Below are 26,489 nucleotides of genomic sequence, written 5' to 3' on the forward strand. Positions count from 1 at the left end.
CCAAAGTTATTACAATCGTCGTAGATGTAAGGTTCGTACTTTAGTGAAAAGCTTCATCTGCTCGCGACTTTACCGACAACGATACTTTTCTCATTCTCCATATCATCTTGCCCCCCCCCTGGGCCATCCCCTGGCGACACCCTTGCCTGTTTCCCTAAAGCTATACAAGACCACCCCCTTCCCACCTCCCCTTCCCTGGTGTTGCAGATGTTTATGGTCGGTGGTGATCTCTTATCATCAGCAAACCCATGCACTTGCTCGCTTGCCATCCAGTTGAATAAAAAAAAAAGAGACCACACCCTCCGGCCAGAAGTCGGAGTGCATTGAACATCTGTTGGTGCTTAGCCGGCACTTGGAATCAATAACCTAACCAAAAAGTTGGAAAACCCCCGACTTTGTCACTTCAACGTTTATACGAAATAGGAGCTCTGCAAAGCGGAATTCCGTCGACTTTGAGTCAAAGAATTTCAGACCACTTGCTACTTAGACCAGTTGCTTTTTATACGAAATGATACTATTTAACCCACTAACCCATCCAAAATTACTGCATTTCACAAAAATAATTATGAAAAGCATTGTTCTGCCTATAGGTATTTTATGGCAAAGGTGAAGGTGAAATGAAATTATGACAAATTAACTTATGGAAAACAAACACATTGCAGTTTAATGGCTATTGTTAAGCTTGTAAAAAACTACATCTCACAGGTGCAGGGAGAACATACTGCAAATAATTCATCATCATCATCATCATCCCAGCCTGTATAGGTACGTCCCACTGCTGGGCACAGGCGTCCTCTCGGAACAGTGCGGATTGGGAACTTCACACGCACCATTGAATTGCTTCGCAGGTTTGTGCAGGTTTCCTCACGATGTTTTCCTTCACCGCAAAGCTCGTGCTAAATTTCAAATGTAATTCCGCACATGAATTTCGAAAAACTCAGAGGTGCAAGCCGGGGTTTGAACCCACGATCCTCTGCTTGAGAGGCGATAGGCCAAACCACTAGGCCACCACGGCTTCTTCTGCAAGTAATTGCAATATGTCTCGGTCACGTCACGTATTACGCTCAATAAAATTGCTAATGCAATAAATACAGATACTTGCCACTTGTCACCTTTATGACAATAATCATTAAGCTAATGATATCTTTTTAGTCAAAAAATGAATACGTGCAACAAAGCACTACTCCAAATTTTAACCACCGAAAACTGGACCTGTCGTGCAACCTTTTCATATTAAACACCCCAATTACTACTTAGTAACGTACGTTGATGTCTTACTGAGACAAAGTTGTAGTGAGGATTGATCTTACGACGGTTAATTATCGTAGCGTGATGCCAGTAGATGGAGTGGCCGAGATACAGCTGCGGACGTGAGTGCGTGCATGTGCGTTTAGTGCGGGATGAAAAGTTAATGGTTCGTTTATTGAAGTGACACGACGATCCCTTTGGTCATGAAAACTTTTCATGGACTCTGGTTTATATGTTCCATTGCTGGGCCTCCTCTCAGAACAAGAGAGCTTGTGCTGTTTCCACGCAGGTACATGGCGGCTTCGAATCTTCATACAGAACTTAGGAACTTCGTAGCTGTGTCGTACGTTTTTTCGCGTCTTTTTCCTTCATGGTAAAAATTCAAAAAATCAGAGATACGAGCCTGAACTCAAATCCACAACCCTCCTTTCGAGGCTACCTCGAGGCAGCCTGGTGGATAGTCTTACTTTTGTACCTATGGCCTCTCAAACACACAGTCTACCTAAATAAAAAGTAAAGATAATTTTAACACTTAGGGGTTGTTTCACCACCCATTGATTAATTTTATTTGACGGACGGATAAATGTGATGCCGTCTCCCTCCGACTATTCGAACAAAACAAACAGAGACAGCATCACATTTATCCGTCAAATAAATTTAACCTTATCTATATACATATAATGAAACTAATCCAGTAATTAACTAAATACCTACTTTAATTTCTACATTAATTACTTTCATGGTATAAAAATGATATTCTATTAAGTCCGTCAGTTATTTACTTGTTATTGTTGTTTTTTTTTTAAATATGGCTCTATCCATCGGAGAACAATTTTGCTAGTGTCTGGTACAAAAAATGACGCATGGCTAGTTTTTCACCTTTTTTTGTTAAATTAACAACCGAAAAAAAATAAAAATACATGTTCAATACTTTTTGAAATATGCTAAAAAAATTTTAGGACACAGTCTATTATGTAAATTTGTTTATACTTTTTATTTGGTTTGGTTTGCGCGTAATCACTGCTGTTTACCGGCAGGATAATGATGGTAATGATCGACGGACCGTATAATATATAAAAGATTCTATCATAACATAACAGCGTGACTTCTGTGGGGATCTGAAAGCCTCTAGATTAAACGCTTGTAAGTAAGAATATTGAAATATCTGTGAAAAATTAATAAGTAATTAAGTATTTTTAAATTTACCTGATCTCGTGGTTACCATGATTCATGCGTTGAACGAGTGATCGTTCAACACACCATGAAGACAACATGTTATTAAACAAACTCCTTTAATTTGCTGGATGGAGACGCTTAAGATAAGAGTACATTGATAACATAATAGATAACTATAATTATAATAACTATTTATGTAATAATAGCTCGCCGTTGTACTAGGCTCGCATAGACGCGAAAGGCCTTTTCAGTTCATTGACACGGGTTACGTAGGTTGTTGGGCAAAAACTGTTTACTATGCGTCAAGGCTGCGTAAGTACGAACTCTTCGCGGCTTCTGTTACCCTGGTACTCGAGCAAGTCACTTTGTGTTAAGTAACTAATAAGAAAAATAATCTGCCGCGAGGTGATGATACTACACTGCAATATATGTTCGCGCAACTTATGTAATCTAGTCACTGAATAAAATATATGTATAAGTTTGGGACTTGCTTACTTGACAGTGGTTCACACCTTTTTATGTCGGGGGTTAAAAGAGGGGTGTTTCAAGTTTTACGTCAATGTAAGTCTGTCTGCCTGTGGGACGCAAAAGCTAGTTTCCTTACGGTGGTTCTGAGCGTTGTCTCATTAAAACTGATTCAGACGTTTTTGAGATATTAAATGATAATACTTACCGAGAGTTTTCAACTTAATTACAAGTTGTTACTGTCTACGTGCACCTCAACACGCCTAGATTATAATTATCATACGCTATTTAAATAAGGAAACATTAGCCATTAAAAATAAACAATTTATAATGAATCCAACTCCTACTTCTAAGGGTGTAGTTAACCTAAATTGCATAACTGATAGTTAAATATAACTGGAAACGAAAAGGCCTACGTGTGTACGCTAGCGTAGCTAAGATTTAAGGATTTAACCAATGAAATTGATAAATAATATTTACGAACAATAATATAATCCAGAAATACTAGATACAATGACTTAAATTCAAGGATTTAAAGTTGAAAATCGAATTAATTACAAGCACATTGTTGTACACTTGTACCTACGGCGCGACAAACAAAAACATAACCACATGTAGCCCTTACAAAGTTAACTTTGCGTTCTGTTAAAGTGAACAAGTGTTTAAAGCTACGTAATAAAATGCAACTTTGATTAACTGCTTATTGATAGACCGCATTAAGTTTAAAGATACCGGTTGAAAACAAACCTTCGCCCCCCACTTAGTATCCCGACGAATAAAACCAAACGAACGTTCGAATTTCAAACCAGTGCCCGTTCCGCTGTACGCGAGTGCGTGCGTTTAAAAAATCAAACTGTCAAACAACTTTTACTTTAAAACTATATGTGTGCATAGATACGTGGCGTGTTTTTTTTAAAAATGGCGATCTCGCTAGTGAGATTCGGACTAAGGTCCGCGGTTTCAAATTTGGAAAGGAGCGCGGCGGTTATTTCGTGTGCTAGTGCCCAAAATCAATTGAAGGTACGTTTTTTCGAGTCAATGACCATGTACATGGGAAGTGTATGGTTGGCCGACGACAAAGTTTGCAGTAATTTAAAATGATTTGGCTGTTTGAGCCGTTTAAATTTAAAGTTCATGGCTGTTGGATAAACAGGTTCTTATATGAAAGATTTACAGAAAGACACCGTAAAAGTTAGCTATAAATTTCTTGTCTTGCGTTCAATTTCACCAGATAAAGAATAGCCTCAACTTCGCACAATGTCAGATAAACTTTCTAAATGAGTCTCTTTCATTGATTGAGAAAAGTAATTTCTTTGATAAACATGAAAAACAACGGAGTAATTAAGAAACAAAACGTGTGAAAAAATGGTCCTTCGAACCGGATATTTATCAAAACGTTTTAAAACTGCCGCATATCATATCACATTAGCAATTAGCAATTAAAATAATAAAATAATGTTATCTAGTTGCTGTGTGGGTCCAGCAATCTATATAATCGTAGGTTTGTCTATAAATAATGTAACATATTTTCGATTGATAATGTGATTATTATTGACCACTAAACTAATGTCAGTAAACGAGTAAACCTCACTTTACATAGTCGACAAAACAAGCGCTTTTTAATTTTTTTATGAGTTCCTGCATCAGAAAGAATTATATATATGGTTTGTCAGATTGACTCGTAAGTGAATATAGTCTGTGATGTTTTGGATAATTTTTCGATTGTTTTACCAGAATAAATTCTGAGGACTTATTTTTAAAAATAGCAGAAGATCCTGATAGTTTTTATCTATCTGGTAGTACTAGTAGGTAAAGTACAGGATGTTATAAACGAAAAATCTTCAGTCAATTCGTAAAAAATCTGACCAAGGAAATGAAGGCGGTCGAAATGCTCGATCGAATAACGACCCTTAGCCGTAGAATGATTTGAATGCTTCGAAATAATTTGGTACGTCATCTTAAATTTTACTCAATATGTCGATTTTTTTCGTCGTGTTTATGTTGTGATTAAGTTTATAACTCGCTACACCTGCCTGCAGGTGCAAACAACTTCAGTGGACAGCACTCTATACTTGGTTTGGATAGGTATTTAACTAAAATGTAAACAAAACAACGTCAGTTGGTGCCTTAAATATTGAAATGATGAATGAATGGATGAAAAATAACGAATTAATTAAATAAACTATCTAAACATTTACATTTCTGTATTGAAATACAATACTAATCTAGTTTGTATTACTTACAATGATAAAGTAAAATGTGTAAAATCCTTGAATGTACCAAATCTGGCAGCTAAAGTTTGTTTACATTTAGTTAAATACCTATCCAAACCAAGTATAACTAATTAAATAATGACAAAAGCTGACTCATAAAATATAAAAGTCCATAATATCCCAGTTTCAGATTTTTTTTCTAAGCCGAGTTTGTTTATGGTGTCCTGAATGGTTAAATTTTAACGAATAAATAATATAATAATCTAGGACGCTTTTTGCTTTTGCAACATATAATTAAGAGTAGAAGATCTGATGTTTAAGGTTAAATTAAAAATTACTGATTTAACTACGACCAATTCCTGCTTATCGTTCGTTATCGTTTGTCGCTATCCTCCGCTCCGGAGACTGCAATTTTCCGGGATTAAACTATCCTATGTTCTTAATACCGAATTTCATCTAAATTGGTTCAGCGATTTAGACGGGAAAAGGTAACAAATAAACACAGATTTACTTAAGGTTAACCTTTATGTGTGTGAGAGAGAGAGAGAGAGAGAGAGAGAGAGAAACATTTATTTATACATATTAAAATACAATTACATTAGATGGAAAAAATAAAAATAACATAGAATAGTATAAAGTGGGCCCCACTCAGCATAATGTTACGGCAAGCCGCAACGTTGTTTTTCAGCTGGCCCCATTTAAAAACTAAAACATACAACACACTATGACGACACGAACGCCAGCGGAAAGAAGTTCGCGAAAAAAACTTTCAATCCGGAAGCATATATGGCAACATTCGATCAGTTTAACCATTTTCGAAACAGTTAAAACAATAAACCTTAACAAGTCAGGCCAGGATTGTAGTGTAATATGTATTTACAATTTTATACATCTCTTTCTCTTGTTATCTGTTATTTTTATACAAAGACTTGTCCAATACAATACAATACTTACAATCTGTCGCATTTATAATGTTAGTGGGATTATGATTTTACTGGAAGATCAAGCAGGTGTAATGATCTAAGCCTTACATTAAAAAAAAAGTAAAAAAAAACTATAATTTACAAACTTTGAATTATTAGTCAAGTAAACATTAAAACAGCCGTTCCCGATAACTTGACCTTTTATCACCCTGATATCGTATCCGCTAGTACATTACAAAAAAAATGCCTTCAACACTGAAAGCACAAGATCCATATTAGCTTGAATGCGTTTGGAGATGTTTCAGTCTGTCCCAAAAGGCAAATCATCCAATTGTATGTTAATTAAGAATGTTTACGTAAAGTTGTCTGTGGTGTTCCGAACTGTTGTGACCTTTATAACAATTTAATACTCATAGACTTCATCATCATCATCATCATATCAGCCGCAGGACGTCCACTGTTGGACATAGGCCTCCCCCATAGACCTCAAGTCGCTTCGGTTGGCAGCGGCCTGCATCCACCGTGAACCCGCGGCTTTAACCAGGTCATCCGTCCATCTCGTTGGTGGACGTCCTACGCTGCGCTTGTCGATCCGCGGTCTCCATTAGAGAAGTTTTCAGCCCCAACGGCTATGTCTCCGTGCTGCTCAAGTTTACAAGTGAATGAAAACGAAAAAGTTTTTTCGGGACACACAAATATAAATAATAGATACAGTAAAATTAACCCTAACCACAAAAATTTCATTTTTGATACAAGCTTTATTGCGGACTGTACTTTTTGTTGACTATACTTGCATTGTCACCCAAACTACATTTGCATGCCAAATTTCAAGTCGATGCTAATAACCGTTGAAGAGTTCCGTCCTGCGGAGACGATCCTGGCTGGACTACCAGGATGTTACTACTAGATTATTGTATTGTCACGCGATTTACATAAGTGTTCCAAATTTCAAGTCAATCTTACTGGAATTTGGTCAAATTTAACTTGCAAGATTTGATTACAGACAGACAGATTTGTTTGTGACCGAAACGGTCCCGCCTCAGCATAAAATTCGGATGTTCAAGTTTATCAGCACCTTTAGGTATTTTAGGTATTTAGGTCAGCCACGATGGGTCTCAGTTTGTGCATACACGCGTACGTATAGTAGGGAAATTATCCAATTCAGAGTAGGTAGTCCTTAGAACAGAATGCTCTTTATATATAGTCTTCCAGGCATATTGCCACGTATACTAAATACCTACAGGACATTTATTTTCAACTAGCTTTTGCCCGCGGCTTCGCCCGCGTGGAAGTCGGTTATCGCGCGCTGTTCCCTCGGGAACTGTGCATTTTTCCAGGACAAAATAGCATATGTCACTCTCAGGCCCATAAACTATCTCTACGCCAAAAATCACGTCGATCCGTTTCGACGTGAAAGACGGACAAGCATACACACCATCATACAAACACACACACTTTCGCATTTATAATATTATAAGTATAAGTACGGATGAATAATCAATACATATCATGTAGTATACCATACATCTGCCTGTCTGTTATTTCGATAATTTGTTTTTTGAACTCACATTGACACGATTGAGGCCAATATGTACTCTGTGAGGCCAATATTAATGTAGTTAGTATTCCGTTCGCACTGTTGTTGTGGGCTGCCTTGCTGCTATACTCTCTGGTACTTATTCTATGGTGTTGTTATCAAAGCAGGCATTAATGACACAAAAAATGGCCTTGGATTCGGCAGGCAACGAAACAATATGTAGAGCCAACAACTTATTCGTATTCCTAATTTTAAATTGCCTTCGGATCTCTAGCAAAAATATTATAGTGCGATAAAACGTCAAGGAGAGTTTAAAAAAATACAATTACGACTTTTTTGCCTTCCTGTTTACTTGCCTGTTTTTTTACAGTAAATTAGTGTTAAAGATAGAGACTATTTTCTATTAGAAGTTACTTTTAATTGAATTTAACAAAACGAAAAAAAAGAATGGTAGTTGCATAGTTTTAGAGAAAACTCATATTCAATAATGAATTCGGTTTTTTATTTTTGCGGAAGCACTTTTCAATCAAATTTGGAACAATTGAACTGCTAGATGTAAGTTAAAACGGTCCCGTGTTGTGACTACCTTATATACGCATATATTTATTTTACTTAAAATATATAGAATGCTCTGAAATCATACATATCAATAATTTCGGCTTTATCGTAGCCGTGTCAAAAAGTACTTATGTACTTGTACGAACCCTACGAAAGATTTTAAAGGCCAGAAAAGAGCTATAAATCTACAATTTAAAGATTGAGCTGACATCTCTTACACAGAAAGACATATTAAAAAACAAATTTCCTTAATGAGAAATCCGGATTCATCTGAAATATTGCTTCGATCTTTCGCAAATTTTAATGTTGTTGCCAGAGGTCCACCATTTATTTGAATTCATAGATTTGTTCCGATGACTTATTGTTATTGAGTCCGGTTGGTTAGCATTTTAGAGCTGTTATTGTATGTTTACCAAGTTAAAATGAATCATTGATCTCAAATTTGCATCCATTAAATGGGTACATCATCATCATCATCATCATCATCGAGGGTTGCAGTCTTGTCGGTGTAATTGCCTACAGCAGTTAGTCCTGATAACTTAAATAATAGCAACAGAAAAGTTTAAATAATAGCTTTAATAGCAAAAATGGAAAATAAGTCTAGTCTAAAACTCATTTAAGTAGGTAACCTTAAACTATAAAAGTCGGGAATTTTTGAGCCGGTTATACCTAACCGAACAAGAAAGAACACAAACAACAACAACAACAACAACAAGAAAGGCGAGGCCCTGCAGTGGGACACATTACAAGCTGATAAAAATAAAACCGGCCAAGTGCGATTCCAACTCGCGCACCGAGGCAGGGTTCCGTACAAACTATTAAAAAATATATATTTTTTTTTTTTTATGTAGCCTGTATTATGTCCCACTGCTGGGCAAAGGCCTCCCCTTTTCTCCGCCACTCTTCCCTGTCCTGGGCATGCACCTGCCAATCGAGCTGAAAAGCGCTCAGGTCGTCCCGCCATCTCCTCTTGGGTCTGCCTCTGCTCCTATGCCCATCCTCGGATCCCATTAAAAAATATATTAAAAGTATTTCTATTATATGACGTAACTAAAAATGTGCGCTTTTAGCAATTTTTCCTTTATCTGTGCTATAAGACGTTGCTTCATACCAAATTTTAAGATTCTGAGTTCACGGGAGGTACCCTGTAGGTTTTGATTCCCTTGCGAGTGTCGGAAATTAGCAGTATAAACGGCTGTATTTTTTGATTGCGTTGGCTTAGAAGTTTGATTTTTTACAGCTCCAAGGGACAGTAGACCTGAGTATTTGATATAAATTTCAGCTTGATATCTCCACGCGTTCCTGAGAAAAAGGGTCTTGACAGACGGACGGACGGACGGACAACAGTGATCCTATAAGGGTTCCGTTTTTTCCTTTCGAGGTGCGGAACCCTAAAAAGGTACGGTTTTGAATGGATCCTGACTGCTGATGTTTTAAGTTACTTTACAGTAAACTACACACACTTAACTTTTAAACTACAAGAGTATTTTTTTTCATTTTTGTTTTTATTTAAGTAAAGTTTTCTTTAAGACAGTCTGTTTTTTTTCTTATTTTTTTTTGATGTTCCTGTGAAAATGATAGGTTGAAAACCGCCAAGCCATTTAGGCTATATACAGAGTGGACCAATAGGCGCCCGAAAAACATAAACCTCCTTTAGGCAGTCGGGTACAAACACCCTTTGTCGCCTGTCGCTATATAAGTACACTGGAGGACTTTAATGAGCCACCATGGAACCTTTTCAAAGGAAAAGTCATTACGACTTTCCTTGTTTATTAATGCGACGTCACTATGACGTTTACTGTGAAATGGATCCTTGGTGGCCAATGAATTAAAGTCCTTGACACAGAAACTGTAGTTGCCTTTAATACAAACATATAGATATAGTTATAACTGTTGTAAGCTAACGCCTAAACCTGACCTCACCTAACCTAATACATAGTGCATAGGTACCATAGGTACCTACGTAATCTAGACATGCTCAGCTAGACAATACAATTTTAATGAGTCAATACACAAGCATTGTACTTTGTTTACTTACGTATGCATTAGTTACTGTACACATAATATGTAAAACTTACTTTTCTCAAAAATGTCCGTAAAAGTTGACATTATTCTTTACATATCAGAAGGTGAAGTGCATAGTTTATGGTCAGCGAAAAATTAAAAAGTTAAAAAGATTGCAGGCGCGCTAGCTCGACAATAATGAATTAGCGCGCCTGCAATCAGTCACATTTTTTTTTTATAGTTTAAAAGGCCATGGAAATGTTGGCACAAGTCGTATACAGCCAATGACTTTTTCACCTCAGCACCTCAAACAGGCAGGTTTTGCTATGAGAAATCAGTGAGCAAAATCGCATTTTGCTCACTCCGTGAGACAAAGTAACTTTTTAATATTTTTTTTAAATGCTGAGTACAGTGTTGGGTCTACTCACTGAATTCCAAATATTTGAACTTTACTTTGATCTGTCATTTCACTTCAACTCGAAAAAGCAAGAGATAGGATCAAATTTGTCGATTACAAACTTAAATTAAATTTTTGGTATTAAAAATATATCGAAATATTTCCAAAATGTAAATTTTCCCGATCTTTTAATAAAGTATGCAACCTCGTTGCACGAAAGCCGCTTCTCTTGTTTTTTTTTTTATGAAAGATTTCCGTATACTGCCTCTACAGTATAATTATTATTTGTTAAATTGAACGATTTTTTAACAAATCTATTTATGTTTATGTAATAGAAATCTAAATAAAAATCATATTTAAAGGTTTAATTGTTCAACCTTTTCAATTACCCCGAGATGAGGCTTTTTGCAGTATTAAAAAATAAGTGTGACATTAGTACAAGAAGTTAAGATTGCATGTTATGAGTATGCGATTTGTATTGTAGCTCCTGGACTCTTTTTATGGTTTTAAATGTAATTATTATATTTGATAATCATCGGATTCTATTTTTAAAAAATGTGTTTGTTTTGTAAACAGGTAGGTATATGGGGTTTTATTCTTATGTTATATTTAAATTTATGTTCTCGCTGCTGAGGTGAAAAATTGTATGTGTCACACGAGACCAAAGTTTATTTGCATCTCGTGTATTTCAATCCCTTGCTGATCTCAGGATTCTAACCTAGAATCACTCGCTAACGCTCGTGATTCAATTATAGAATCCTTCGCTTACTCGGGATTCAAAATCAACACTCGCAACAAAAAACAACTTTGCTCTCTTGTTGCACAAATAACTATTTCTATTGGGTCTGAAATAGCTTGTGGTGTTTTCGGTGGAAAAATACACCTGCAGTTTATTTTTAATGAAAAAAGGCGGGAAAGCATAAGAAAAATTTTGGACTAAAATTAAATTTTACAATATATTTTGAGAAAAAGTTTATTCTATTTCAGAATATTCTATGTAACAACATATTATGCAACAGGTAAATGAATTCAATTTAAATTGAATGGATATCTTTTTGATTTTTTAACAGATTGATGATTTTTACGCCATTTGATTATTTTCCAGTTTTGTGTCACATTAAATAGTTTGAGAAAAAATTGTCTTCCAAGCATACCTATTCCTTTTAGTGTCCAAAGATATTTTATTATAAACGTAATATATTCGACATTCATCGTCTTAAAAATTAAGGAAAGATTTATACCTTGATCAGTAGGTATTAAATCTAAAATCCAAGATGTTAGCTTTATACCAATTCAAATCAATTCAAATTCAAATTCAAAATCAATGTACTCTCGACCTTCTCATTCATGAGATATTTGAATTCAACCCTGAACTGTTTTGCAAATTACTTAAAACCCAAAAATTGGGTTATGGTCACTCGCCCGCATAAAGACATAATGGTAAAGGATGACAACGCAATGCAGGAGATAAGTTAACATTGAAAGGCTAAAATGAATGCAGATATTTTCATACTAGCTGTTGCCCGCGACTTCATCTGCGAAGATGAAATTAATGGGTTAGTATTCTAGAACATTCTCCATCGGTTAGATTATAAGAAAATATTGAACACCTATATTTACTTTCACGTTTTTTTACTGGACCCGCGTGAGAAGTACGGCCTAAGCCCTCTCATTATGAGAGGAGGTCTGTGCCCAGCAGTGGGACGTAAATAGGCTGGGATGATGATGATAATGATATTTACTTTTGTCAATTAAACAAAAATGATGAAGATATAGCTTTATAGCTAGTTCAAGGTTCTAGGACTATTGTAAACCCAATTTGTGCCAAGATATTAGGTATTATTATTTTAGCTCGGGAGGAGGGATCCGAAAAACTTGGTTCTCAGCTATGCTGTCCAACCAAACACCCTTTTCCGTTAAAATTTGATGATCGAAGGTTACTATACATATAATGACCATGTCGTTTATCTATGCCTGCGCATGCGCGGGTCAAGGGCGCGTCTACTAACGAGTTATTTGGCATAAACAGATTACTATTCTATATATACATACCTACATGTTTTTATGCTACGAATGAACGTAACTTTAATTACGTTTTAAAATCATGATTCTGCATAAATTTATTACGTTGAAAGCTATAAAAATTGTTAAATTTTTAGAAAACGGTTGAATTATGGATAGAACTTTACTTGCTGTTGCTGACAAGGGGGAGGGGGGAGTCAGAAACTACTAAAATTCTGCTTACTTGGATGACTCCTAATAATAACTAAGTTTCTCCTTTTAAATAATAATAATTCATTTAATTCGAGTAACTTAGTGACTCATACATAATTGTTTTAGTAAGAACTTATTAGCTAAGTGTTAGTTAAATCTGTACTTACATTGATTACAAGCAATAAAAGAATTGAATTAAATCGAATTGAATTGAGTTGAGAACACAATAATTAATGAATTAATTTCTTTACTTAATCCTTAATTTCTACGCCTACCATGCCCGTGTCACTGGAACAACCACAGAATGTAGTTTGTTCCAGTGTCTCAGTATTGGTCCATCTATTTTTGCGTTTAATACCTTCGGAATGCCGTTGCTCGCATGATTAAGCCTTTGTATTAGCGACGCAACTCTCTTCCGGATGATCGCAAAAAAATCGTCCTACCTATTATAAGTCCCGCTAACTTCAACTTGGTAGCCGTCGGTGCTATTTATAGATTGCATCGAATGCAACCGCAACACAAGCATAGCATGTCTGTCCGTCATTTTGCTCATCTAGCTATACATTATATAATATTATCTGTACCTATACCTCAACATAGCTTCATATAGGTATATGAGTTTTCGCGTGCTGTAGACGTAAACTGTAAGTTTTTGTTGAAACACTATTTAAGAATGAACCTATATGCTTTCTGCCACGTTTTATATCTTAAACAAGTCACAGACGAGGGTTAATAGTTCTGCCAGGTTATAGTTTACGAATAGGATTGTTCCCTAAGTATATAAAAATAAATAAGGCCCACTCGGATTTCACTGGTAAAATGGAATCAGAAATACGTTAGCGATTTTATTTTAGTACCATCAGCCAAATAAGTGGTCTGTCAATTTTTAAACATGTTCCTTTCAAATGAATATGTCGCTAAAGTCGAACTTTCAAGTTGACTGACACGTCTATTGGCATTATTGTTATACTTGCAAACAATTATCAACTTTAGGGTGGTAGACGACTTCACGGATACGCGCTGTCATCGTTCATCCACCATTACCTCTCATATTTCGTTTTCTAGAATCTTTTTACCGTACAACGGCAAAAACTACTAGACACTGGCAAAATTGTCCTCCGATGGACAGAGCCATATTTTTTTTAAAGAAACAACAGGGTGGTAGACCACATATTTGGCTGATGGCACAATTAGTTGTAAGTATGATAAGTATTTATACTGTGTAACGTTGTATTAATAAAACAATTTTTAGACAAATATTGTTATAAAGAATTATATTTAAAATACAAACTGAAATATAGATGCACAGAAAAAACAGAAAAATAAGACCATCACTGGGAATCGAACCCAGGTCCTCGGTAATCCGTACCGCGTGCTATACCGCTACACCACTGATGGTCAACGGTACCGACACGAATTTCCCTATGCACCTTATATCTCAGCTTGTGTTTCTTACTTAGTCACTTAAGCAGCGACGCTAGCGACATCTATGCCGTAAGCCCTCAAACTTTTTCGGCATTCCTTTGGAACTAACCGCTCACCCGGACAAGAGATATCGTTTCTAAGCAATCAAATTAAGATTGGTTTTTTGAAATCTTTTTGTATTTTTTATTTCAATTCCAAATTTTTACTTTTACCGTCATCCCGTAAAACCGAAATTGAAAATACAAACTGAAATATAGATGCACAGAAAAAACAGAAAAATAAGACCATCACATCATGTTTTTTCTGTGCATCTATATTTCAGTTTGTATTTTCAATTTCGGTTTTACGGGATGATATTTTGTTTTGAATAGTATATACTTATTAACTTTCTTTCCCAAAGCAGCTGGATCAAAATGCTTTCTTGGTGTTGCAATCGTCTTCCATAGGTATTTTTATTTTCACGAACCTAATTACATAACTCTGATTCAGCTCATTACCATCGATCGAAGGACACATTTTGGCATTACAATCCGCCATCCGCTGTCTCAGGTTGCACTGCAAGTTGAAAAGAGACAATTGCAATGCAGCTAAGTAACTATACCGAGTGCGCCAGCGCAGCTCGGTGCATGTGTGCCGCGTAACGCGGTCGTTACACTTTAGTTATTACCCGCAGAATAGTAAATACGCTAACTGTGTGTAAATACAAATAAATATCAAAGTTACTGCCTGGTGCTTAACTATATAAGTAACAAAAAGTTGGAAAACCCCCGTCATTGTCACTTCAAAGTTCAATATCTCAAAAAAGGTTAAATAATTTTGATAAAACATGTCTAAGAACCATTGCTAAAAAACCTGCTTTCAAATAAAAAACCGCATTCAAATCGGTCCACCCGTTTAAGAGCTACGGTGCCACAGACAGACACACATAGCGGTCAAACTTATAACACCCCTCTTTTTTGATGCTGTCAAAATAAGACATTAATGCCATTTTAATAACAACTACGGCACGCGTCGTCGTGAATGACTCTACCTAAGTGTCACTTTCACGTTTGTAAGTGGGCGTGAAGCACGTGTCCACTAAAAACACTTCTTTTAAAAAATATTTACAATACTAACATAATATATTTTAAGTAATATAACTAACCTAAGAAGTTTATAAATGCATGTATGTGTTTTGTATTAGAGCATAGCTCTATAAATGTCCTGAGGAGGGCGTAAACAGTTGCGACACGGTTTATAACCAATGCAACTGGTTACGAACATAGTTATACTTGATAAATGTTTTTTGTGTTCAATAAAAATCTTCTTCTTCTTCTTTTGCGTGGGGGTTAAAAATAAATAATCGTATTACTCATTTGTTGATATTGACTTGCATTGCTTTCATTTTTATACAAATTCATTGTATTGGTATACTTCTTTATTGACTAGAGTAGACGAACATTCCAACGTGAAGAAAAACTGTGTTGGATTTGAGAATAACCCAAATTTAGAGAACTTTATTAAAAAAATATATATCTGGTTTCCAGTTAATCCACACGAAGCCGATATGCAACGGGAGCGTGTGCTACCTCCAAGAGAAGTCGCGGGATGAGCTAGTCGAGAACGCTATCCGACGGTACAGCAAGCAGCACGGCAGGCCGGAAGAGAACCGGAGGAAACGCGAGAGTGACAGTGACAGCGGGAGCGATTCCGACACCGAGTGCAAGGGGTTTGATCGGGTGAGTGTTTTTGTGCAATCTTAAGAAATAAAGAAAGAGAGGAATAAAGAAACACTTTATACTCGTACTACTAACCGACGGGATAGCCCGGTAAATAGATAATCTGACTACGAAGCTTGAGGTCTCGGGTTCGATCACCGGTCGGGGCAAGATACTTGTATGAAAAATACGAATATTTGCTCTCGAGTCGTAAAAGTTCAATATCTCAAAAACGGTCGAACCGGTTTTGATAAAACATGTTTAAGAACCATCGCTATAAAACCTGCTTTCAAATCGGTTCAACTATTTAAGAGCTACGGTGCCACAGACAGACACACATAGCGGCCAAACTTATAACACACCTCTTTTTGGGTCGGGGGTTATAAATCACATTCATTACTCGTTTCGTCGAACAATAAAGAAAGATATATTTCAACAGATTGATCTTAGTATTTGACAACACCTTAAGTGCCATAAAGAGCGAATAAATTTTACACTTATGATGAAGCTGCAGACCCGCACGCTCTTACCTAAATCCTGTATGTTTGTCTTCATATTCATGAAAACTCTAAAATCGCCTTTTAGTAAAAAGCAGTCAAAAACCTTCTTTCAAAAATTTCTTACCTACTCTATTATAATTTATAACATAATTTTCCACGGCGTAACATTTCTTTATTTCAGCGAAATAATATAAAATTATACATTTAATATTTTGTTACCACCAATCGTCTGACACGTTATGCAAAAACTGACCTAGTTCACGTTCAGATTAGCTATAACATATAAATCATATAATATATGTTATGCGTGTGTTGGTGCAAGTTGGTTATGAAGTCGACGACCTCAAATCAGTGCCAACATAAAATGAATAAATATCAATTGTTTTTTGATGGATATTAACTGGTTTGCGTCACTCAGGCATCATCCCAGCCTATATACGTCCTATTAGGGTTGCCAACCGTAAAAAAATCCCTCGTACATACATCGGTATGCATCGGTGTACATCGGTATGCAGCTAAAATCTCGTATTTTGGCTTTCAAACCTCGTACATTCATTCTTATCTATCTAATACCTTTAAACGAGCAATTCTTGTATATATTATATAAGTCATAAGTCATTTATTTGCAGAAAATAGTGTACAATAAGATAGTGGATAGGAATAATAATGACACAACTATTTAACTACACAGTAGCATGCAAATTATAAAAAAAAAACAATTATATAATTCAATTACAAGCAAATTAAATACTATATTCATTATAATAAAGATTACCCTTTGCAAGACAGAAATTCTTTGATGGTGTAGAATCTTTTTTGCAGTAGCCAATTATGCAACGTTCGTATACATACCATATATGGCAGGCTAGTTATATTTGTAGGGACAAATAAATATATGAATAAATATTTATATATTTCGGGATCTCGGTAACGGCTACAACGATTTCGATGAAATTTGGTATGTAGGGGTTTTCGGGGATGAAAAATCGATCTAGCTTGGTCTTATCTCTGGGAAAATGCTTGGTACCGAGTTTTAGCCCGAGCGGAGCTCGGTCGCCCAGATATTGCATCTAAAACGTGTTTAAAAATAATTATTAAGGCAATATGATTAAGCACTTTTTACTCAATGAAATAAACTATTGCAAGTTTCCTACTAAATAAAACATCACTTTGTATCTCAAAAAAATCTTTTCGCAAGACTCAAAACTCAAGTAAAATCACAAAAAAACTAAATTTGTCTAAGTATATTATTTATTACGAAACTTTGCAAATAATGGTGGTGCAAAATGTTCGTATGGCCATATTATCAAAATCTCGTACATAATTGTACGAGGTTGATAGTGTCCTCGTACCTCGTACGGAGGACCACAAATCTCGTATATTTGTACGAGGAACCTCGTACGGTTGGCAACCCTGCGTCCTATTGCGAGCCCAGTGATGATTGGGGACATCAGAGCGTTTTCAGACTATCCGATCCGATATCGGATCATATTTCATACATCTTACTTGCCCCGATATCGTATCGGCGTCCGATACCGATATCGAATCGGATAATCTGAAAACGCACCACTCACTAGGGAATTTAGGTATTACGCAAAACTCTGTGCAGGGGGCGACACTAGCACAAACCGCAAACAAACCGCCATGATAACGTCAGTTATCTTTACAGTTTGTGGCCATGACGGATATAACAATTATTATTAGAGCGTTTTCACATTATCCGATTCAATATCGGTATCGGACGACGATAGACGACATCCGATAGCCGACACCATGTGCTGCTTTCACATATTTCTGACAAAATCGTTCCGATACGGCCGGCTCAAAATGGTCGCCACGCATCGGGTTCTACGCACACAGAAACAATTTAGATACACGCATAGCACACATACAAACTTTATCGACCGACAGCCCACGGGCGTCCGATGGTGCCGTGAAAATATCGGTGTCGGCTCCGATATCCGATATCGGGCCGGACAATGTGAAAGACAGGTACATATTTCATACATTTTCTTCCTTTCCGATATCGGATCGGATAATGTGAAAACGCTCTTATAAATTTACATCATTAGTCACGATGGAACGATACGACGATCGATAGTATTCGGTAGTTATTTCCAAAAATTTAATTGAAATAATATGATATTAATTGGCATCCTACAGTCATACAAAAGACATTTAGGACATTCAAAAAACCGTTTAAGTTTGTGCTAGTGCTACATTCTGTCTGGCGGCAGAACATTGAATTGCTTTTAAAGTTCGTGTTAAATTTAAATTTGCCTGACTCAATAACAGTCGTTTTAGTGAGTTTGCTATTCCCACAAGGAACTCTTATAGTTTCGCCATGTCCTTCTGTCTATCCGTCCGTTAATGCTAGGAAGTCGTAATTCTGCATGAACATATATGTATAATCATCACCTTTGGGCATACATAGGCCTATAATAATGCCTATAGTTATGTAAAAACGTCAAGGTAATTTTAACGATAAAGATCATCGTGGAATGAAGACCGCATATCGGCAAGCGCCGTAGGGCGTCCACCAACGAGATGGACGGATGACCTGGTTAAAGCCGCGGGTTCACGGTAAATGCAGGCCGCTTCTAACCGAAGCAACTGGAGGTCTATTGGGGAGGCCCTTGTCCAACAGTGGACATCCTGCTACTGATGATGACGATGATGATATGACCTTTATGATGATGATGATGAATTTTATCAATAACCCTCTGGCATCTATTTCAGTCGGAGTTCTGGCGCCGCAAAATGCGCACTGTCCACAACATCCTGGACGTAGACAAGGATGGCCTGATCTCGTTCAACGATTTCAAGCTCTTCGCGGACCGGTTCACCAACCTCGGCCATTTGGATGACCAGCACGCGAAGGAGTTCACGGAGATCATTAAGGTACCTAATTATCTAACCTCGATTTATGTCCTGCAGCTGGGCGAAGGTCTCCCTTCATGTCCTCCATTCCTCCCGATCCAAAGCTGCCTGAGGCCAGTCGTCGAGAAATACATCCAGGTAAACCCGCCATCTCCGTCTGGGTCTACCCCGCTGTCGCCATAGAAAAAAAAAAATTGAATGAAAATTAAAAATGTGGTCTGATACAACTGTTCTAATAAGTATATAAGTTAAATGTGTCTACTCCAATAATTATTCGTAACAAACTTTTATATTGTTTAAAAACGAACAAATGTTTATTAAAGGTTTTAAAGAATAATCGAGAAAAACTAACGAAAATGCAACGTTGCCAGCTCACATGCTGGTGATGCCGGCGAGATGCTGAACATTCTACTCATTTTTATGTGTACCAACCGAACATCTCTGTAACCGCTGTTCAAGTGAATAAATATTATTTCTATTTCTATTTCTATTTTCAGCAGGTATAAACTAGAAATGTGCGAGGTTGTGTTGCGAGTAATGCGTATTTTGTGAACTAATATAAATGCTGCATTGACCTGTCCTCGTACAGTCAGCATCAAAAGTAGCTGGTTACATTTGTACTTTGTCGTTTTACAGCCACGTACTTAGCGCCATACAAGATTGAAGGATTTGTTATGACAGAGTAAAAAAGTAAGCTACTTTTGATGCTAACGTACAGCACAACTTTAGTGGAAACAGCTGAGCGGAGCGAGGATATAAGAAATTGAAGCAATTCTATTGGCTCATGAAAAACACGTTCCTCGCACAACTCTGGTGGAAACACAGCCTAAAGCTGTAACTGGCAGTCAAGGCAAAAACCAATGGGATCAACAAAAAAAGACTTACCCAAGCACCCCGCAAAGCCGATCGGGAGAATGCATGCACCTCTCCTAGCTTCCTAGCAAATGGCTGAAGCACTATGGGTAGATAAGTTATCCCTCCAACGCTCTCCTCCCCTTGTTAAATTCCAGGGAGTGTCGGGGACTTGCAACCGGGTTTTTAAGCCGGCGAGATTAGTCGTCCATATAATGGATTTTTCCCGAAAGCACGCCGCCACCCGCCATACCCTATATCAGGCGCGGCTCACTCCGCGATTTTATTTTCCGCTACAAGTAGATGTATGGGGCCCCCTAGAGTGTGCTATTCCACTACACGTGTCGCGTGCGAGTGAATACGAGTTATGCGATGGACAGAGAGGCACGATTCTTATGCCTAAACGTCACTTTTGTACGGCAGTGAGGCTTCTGCACTTTACTTATTCTGTGCCTATATACACCTCCTATAAAATCTAAAAACAAGGAATGAAATTGATTAATCTTAATAGTACTAACACTTTATAATTTTGTAACATGATATGAATTATTGTAATCTGAAATATGTAAATGGTTTTATTTATTTACTTATTTATAAAAGTAAGGACTTAGTGTCTTTGGCCCTAACGGCGACACAAACAAAAAAAAACTAAATGTGTGTGTGATCATTAGCACCAACAGATTGAGACCCAGCGAATAGGTTAGTTAGTTACAGCTGGTGCTGCACACTAACCATCAGGTATTCAGGTGATTAAAATATGCTAACATTTGTTTGGTCCTTCCAGCACACATGGGAAGAGCAATGGGGTGCCATTGACCCCTACAACTTCGTCACTATCGAGCAGTATATGGAAGACATGCACCACGTGCTCAACGACAAAGCGCTCAAGAAGAAGGCTCATCGCTGGTTGCCGTACCTGTTTAAGGTTAGCTCAAATAGTACATACTACAAAGTCTTATTGTCTACCGCAGTCAGAATCACGAGGATCGTTTGGGTGACACTCTTTACTTTACCGGCTTAGATAATACCGACATGAAATAACGACCCTGTTTTTCCATGTCGGTATTATCTGGGTCTGTAAAAAGTGTCACCCGATCGTTTTCATTACTTTTTCTGTCGCACGGTATAAGTCAGCGCGTCATACAATAGCCGCATGACATAATCAATCAATTTCCATTATCCGTCCACTACTGATCCAAGGCTCTTTTAGGTACATTACGCCACAACAGTCATTAATCATCATCATCATCCCGGCCTATATACGTCCCACTGCTGGGCACAGGCCTCCTCTCAGAGCAAGAGGGCTTGGGCCATAGTTCCCACGCGGGCCCAGTGCGGATTGGGAACTTCACACGCACCATTGAATTGCTTCGCAGGTTTGTGCAGGTTTCCTTACGATGTTTTCCTTCACCGCAAAGCTCGTGGTAAATTTCAAATGTAATTCCGCACATGAACCCACGACCCTCTGTTTGAGAGGCGATAGGTCAAACCACTAGGCCACCATGGCTTACACGGCTTACAGTCATTAATATCACGATGTATTTGTATAAGATTGGTTGTATAATTTAAAAACAGACTTCAAAACTAATTAATAACCTAACCAACAAAAAGTTGGAAAACCCCGACACTGTCACTTAAAAGTTCAATGTCTCAGAAACGGCTGAACCGATTTTGATAAAACATGTCTAAAAACTATCGCTAGAAACCCTGCTTTAAAATAATAAAAAATAACCGCATTCAAATCGGTTCACCCGTTTAAGAGCTACGGTGCCACAGACAGCTGGTAACATGCTAGTTTCTTATATTTATAAACCTAGGCTAAGCACCGACCTCCAAAGGGTGTGTTTTTTTATTTTTTTTATTAAACTATATTATTCACTATTGTTGGACAGGCCGTGGATAAGGACAATTCAGGCTTCATCTCGGTGAAGGAATTTAAGTTGTTCTACGAGTGCCTCGGTCTGGATAACGAGAAGGCAGCCGTCGCGTTCGCCGTCATCGACGTCAACGGGGTAAGATCGATTATGACCCTTTTATTAACCCCCTCCCCCTTTTTCGGGGAGAAAATGCAGTTACGCATTCCACCCAGCCGGGGGACCGGGACGAATACGTGGGACCCTCGGAGCAGAAGGCCCCGGCCTACCCACTAAAAACTCCCTCTAAATTCCGCCTCGCCGCATGGCGGCGGGCCACAGGAACGTTTGTGGCTTACTTCTGCCCCGCCAGGCCCTTTTATTAACCCCTGCCCTTCACTATCTTGTTCTTCTAGAGCCACACCATTACTGAAGGTTGGCAGTCAGCTCCTTGCATCTTTTCTTATCAGCCAATCTAAGCAGTTGTTCGACTGTCTTAATCCCTATCCACTGATATTCAAGACATCTTACGTCTACTTGGTTTTCGCTTCCCGGGCACATTCCCCATCATGATGATCTGCAGGGGGGATTAGATCAATTGTTCCTTTTATTAACCCCTGCCCTGCGTTTAACTTCACTATAGACCTTATAAATAGGGTCAGAGTTGCTCAGCGACCTATGGAGAGCTATGCTCGGGGTTTCTCTACGGAATAGATTAAGAAATGTGGAGATACGTAGAACGAGGATCACTGACATAGCCAAGCGAATTAGCTCGTTGAAGTGGCAATGGGCAGGCCATATAGCACGGAGAACAGATGATGACCGTTGGGGCTGAAAAGTTCTCGAATGGAGACTGCGGATCGGCAAGCGCAGCGTAGGACGTCCACCAACGAGATGGACGGATGACCTGGTTGAAGCCGCGGGTTCACGGTGGATGCAGGCCGCTGCCAACCGAAGCAACTGAAGGTCTATGGGGGAGGCCTATGTCGAACTGTGGACGTCCTACGGCTGAGATGATGATGATTAACCCTAGACGTAATAACTCGATGTTCAATATTTCAATAATGGCTGAATCGATTTTAATGAACTGAAAATGTGATGAACAATGCTACTTGTAACCATTTTTTTTTTGTCAACAGGACGGCAAACTCTCCTTGAAAGAGTTTGTGAAACTAGGGAAGGACTTCTTCTTCACGGATGACGAGACCAGGGTATCTAAAATGTTCTGGGGGCCACTAATCGAAGTTTGAGCCATTTGCGATCTAATTTGTAGCGGACTAAGAGTCAAATTAGCAGTTAAATAAATTAAGTTAACCTGTTAGTAATGTCAATGCAGGGTCTATATCGTATCGCCTAGTGATTGTTTGTTCGAATGTAGATAATGTTTGTTCTATTGTCGATTGTCCTAATTGTTAATTGTACTGAAACCATCGACTCAGGAAATTTATAAAATAAACCTAACCTTACCCATTCTAAGAACTAACGCATGAGGTGATCTGAAATATTTTCAGTTTTAGGTATTAGGACAAATATTACATTAGGACAAACAACGTTAGGCGATACAACGGGCTCCTGTATACAATGTAAAAGCGACTCAAGTGCAATTGCTTAAGATTCATTAGTATCATTTATACGTTCACTGAGCTTTTAAGGACAGAGTTGAAAGGTTCTAAGCGTCACTATTGTGTCACTGTAAATTGAGCTTCATGTGTTGGAAGATAAAGTCGCTTTGTAATTTGCTGAATGAAGTTGGCAAGGTTTAAAAGAATCTTGACATGATAGAATTCATAGTCTGTAGTGATTTACGAAAAAAAAAAACTGAGATTTTTTTCTAAATTCATTTTTTGACATTTTTATGGTCTTCAAAGACGCTAAAGATATGTATAGCCATGAGATTAACAATAATAAGAATAGAAATGGCACGTACATGGCTAATTAGCTTAAATTATTCACAAAAAAATGTATAATACGAGAACTCATCCTAAGATTAACGTTTTTCTAATATTGCAACATCTACAGTAGTGACATCTATGGCAGTGACTGTGTGCACAAATATGAGAAATAACCAGCTAACAATTAGCAAGGTTCCTGGTTAAGATCGCGGGATCGCGGTGGATGCGGAAAGCACAAGACCGGTCTGAGTGGAGAGCCTTGGGGGAGGCCTATGTCCAGCAGTGGACGTCTTTCGCTGACATGATGATGACGATAAATTACCAAGATTTCAAAGTGTGTACCGATCATAGCGCGTGTGAGCATTTACGGCACACATACAAACATAACACAACACACACATACACACATATTAAACATTAAACATTAAACATACGATATTTCTATTCTTATTATTGTTAATTCTGTCAGTAATCAAAGATTCCTCCTCAAAAGGATTATTTTGCTTTTTATGAACATGTCGTGCGACATTCCTATTAATTTCTTATGAATTAACTAAGTTAAGTAAAACAGTTCAATATTTGAACGAAAAAAAAATATGAAAAACGAATCTCAAATAAAGTTTCATATAAATTATACTCGTAATTTTATTTTCAAGATACCTATTCTATTTAGAATCTGACATTACTACTTTTCCCCTACGGTTTTGCCTGCGTTAACCATTAGAGAAACTGGCGCAGTTTAATTGAAATTCCACTATTTTATCAAATTTCCAGGGCATTCGGTAAAATTCGCCGTGACACACGCGCATTATATCGCTCTTTATCTTGCAATGCCGATCTATTACAACAGTCTACACTGCGCAGGTTTGCCACCCTGTGGCAGGGGATACGGTGGTATGGTTTGGAGGACATGTCAGTCCCTCTTGGCACGAGTTGTTACTCATTTAAATCTTATAGCTGTTGTGGTGTTTTTATAGTTAAGGCCTTTGGGAACTGACATGTTCATTATCGTTTGATCAAAGTTCCATAATAAATAAAGATAAAAAAAAAAACAGTCTTCACCTTGACAAGTTTGTATGTGCCACTCAGTAGAACCCTGTCGCAGGTAAGGGTCCCTGCCCTGCTGCCTTTATCAAGTTTTTTTTGAGAAGTATTAAGGTTTTAAACTTTCAGGATTTTCATTCATAGTCAAAGTACCACAAACAGGACATAACACGCTAAACACACGAGTAATATTTACCTCGACGTTTCGAACACATTACAGTGGCCGTGGTCACGAGTAGACTGAAGTGTGGGGTGTCAAGTCTGCCTAGCAGCGCGAGTTCTTCGAACTACCTTACTTCTATGTGGTCGAAGCGTCGAGGTAAATATTACTCGTTTGTTTAGCGTGATAAGTCCTGTTTGTAGTATTTTTGAGAAGTGCGGCAAATACTGACTGCGCAGAGTTCTACTGAGTGGCACATACAAACTTGTCAAGATACAGATCTATGCGCATTCCATCAAAGAAAAAGATACAAGTATTTCGCCTTTTATTAATTCAAACATACGATACAATAAAACAATTAACACTAAGAATCTATATAATTAAAGACACGAAAAAAATTATTAATATTGAAATAAATGTCCCCAATATATAGTTAATGGTGTGCTTTCACTAAGCTAAGATGGGTCGGAGTGGCGGCGCCGAAAATCTACTGAAAATTATATCAAAAGGGAAATGTGGACTTCGACTAACGCAATTGTGCTGGACGGGGCTTATCACACGAGTCAATTTACCTTTTTATGTAGAGCCTACTCGTGACCACGGCCGCTGTAATGTGGTCGAAACGTCGAGGTAAATATTACTCGTGTGTGTTAGGGTGGTAGGCCCCGTTTGTGGTATTTTGACAATGCAAGTACAGTCGACAGAAAGCTTAGGTAAATCATTTTTTTTCAAACGCTTGTTGCAAGAAATAAACCGAGACGGAATCACAGACATGCCACATTGAAATAATCAAGATGCAATCAACGACTTTCAGATCATGTCCTTAGTCTCGGAATAAAATGAATGTTTTTTTAATGTCACTAATAGGTACTTATGTAAATGTCTAAAGTATTACAATGTCAAGAAAATGTACATATTACTAGTATTGACACAGAGTATACAAATTTTAAGGTTGCAGCCACATTGTGCCAGTGGCGTGTTGCACAAAACTTGTACAGTCAAACCCCCTTATTCATAAAAAATCCTTAATTGAGGTTTGATCGGTCTGTTACTTAGCAGACTGATTAAGCTTGTTAGACGGTTGTCAAGAAGTATGATTCATAAACGCTTGCTAGCAGTCTGCTAGTTGTTGAGCCGCTGATAGACTGATTAGACTCGTTATGTTGGCCACCTTGACAAATCAAAGACAAAAATGGCCTAATCGATAATTAAAAAAAAAAGTTGACAGCAGTGACAGCAAATTAGCAGGAAAAAAAATAAAAAGCGAGAAGTTTGTTTTCCCGCCATTTCCGATCCGCATGTTTATGTTGTGCAAAAAGCCATAATTGTGTTAATCATCCTATTTTTTTTTTCATACTTATTGCTAATTTATTGCTGCTAATTTAGAGGATTTTTAAATACAAATTCCTGAAAAATTTTTTCCTGGTTTTTTTTTAATCTTTGCGTAACTT

General features: G+C 37.5%; 1 protein-coding gene across 1 annotated transcript; it reads left to right on the top strand.

Moving 5' to 3' along the window:
• Nucleotides 1-3,675: 3,675 nt before the first annotated feature.
• Nucleotides 3,676-24,468, top strand: CBP (sarcoplasmic calcium-binding protein). The gene is made up of 6 exons (XM_074092553.1): nt 3,676-3,909; nt 15,687-15,878; nt 19,097-19,258; nt 20,874-21,014; nt 21,982-22,101; nt 23,082-24,468. The coding sequence occupies exons 1-6, from the start codon at nt 3,808-3,810 to the stop codon at nt 23,190-23,192; spliced, it is 828 nt and encodes a 275-aa protein (XP_073948654.1). The 5' UTR covers nt 3,676-3,807; the 3' UTR covers nt 23,193-24,468.
• The last annotated feature ends 2,021 nt before the right edge of the window (nt 24,469-26,489 follow it).

Source organism: Choristoneura fumiferana, chromosome 9, assembly GCF_025370935.1.
Source record: "Choristoneura fumiferana chromosome 9, NRCan_CFum_1, whole genome shotgun sequence".
Taxonomy (NCBI): domain Eukaryota; kingdom Metazoa; phylum Arthropoda; class Insecta; order Lepidoptera; family Tortricidae; genus Choristoneura; species Choristoneura fumiferana.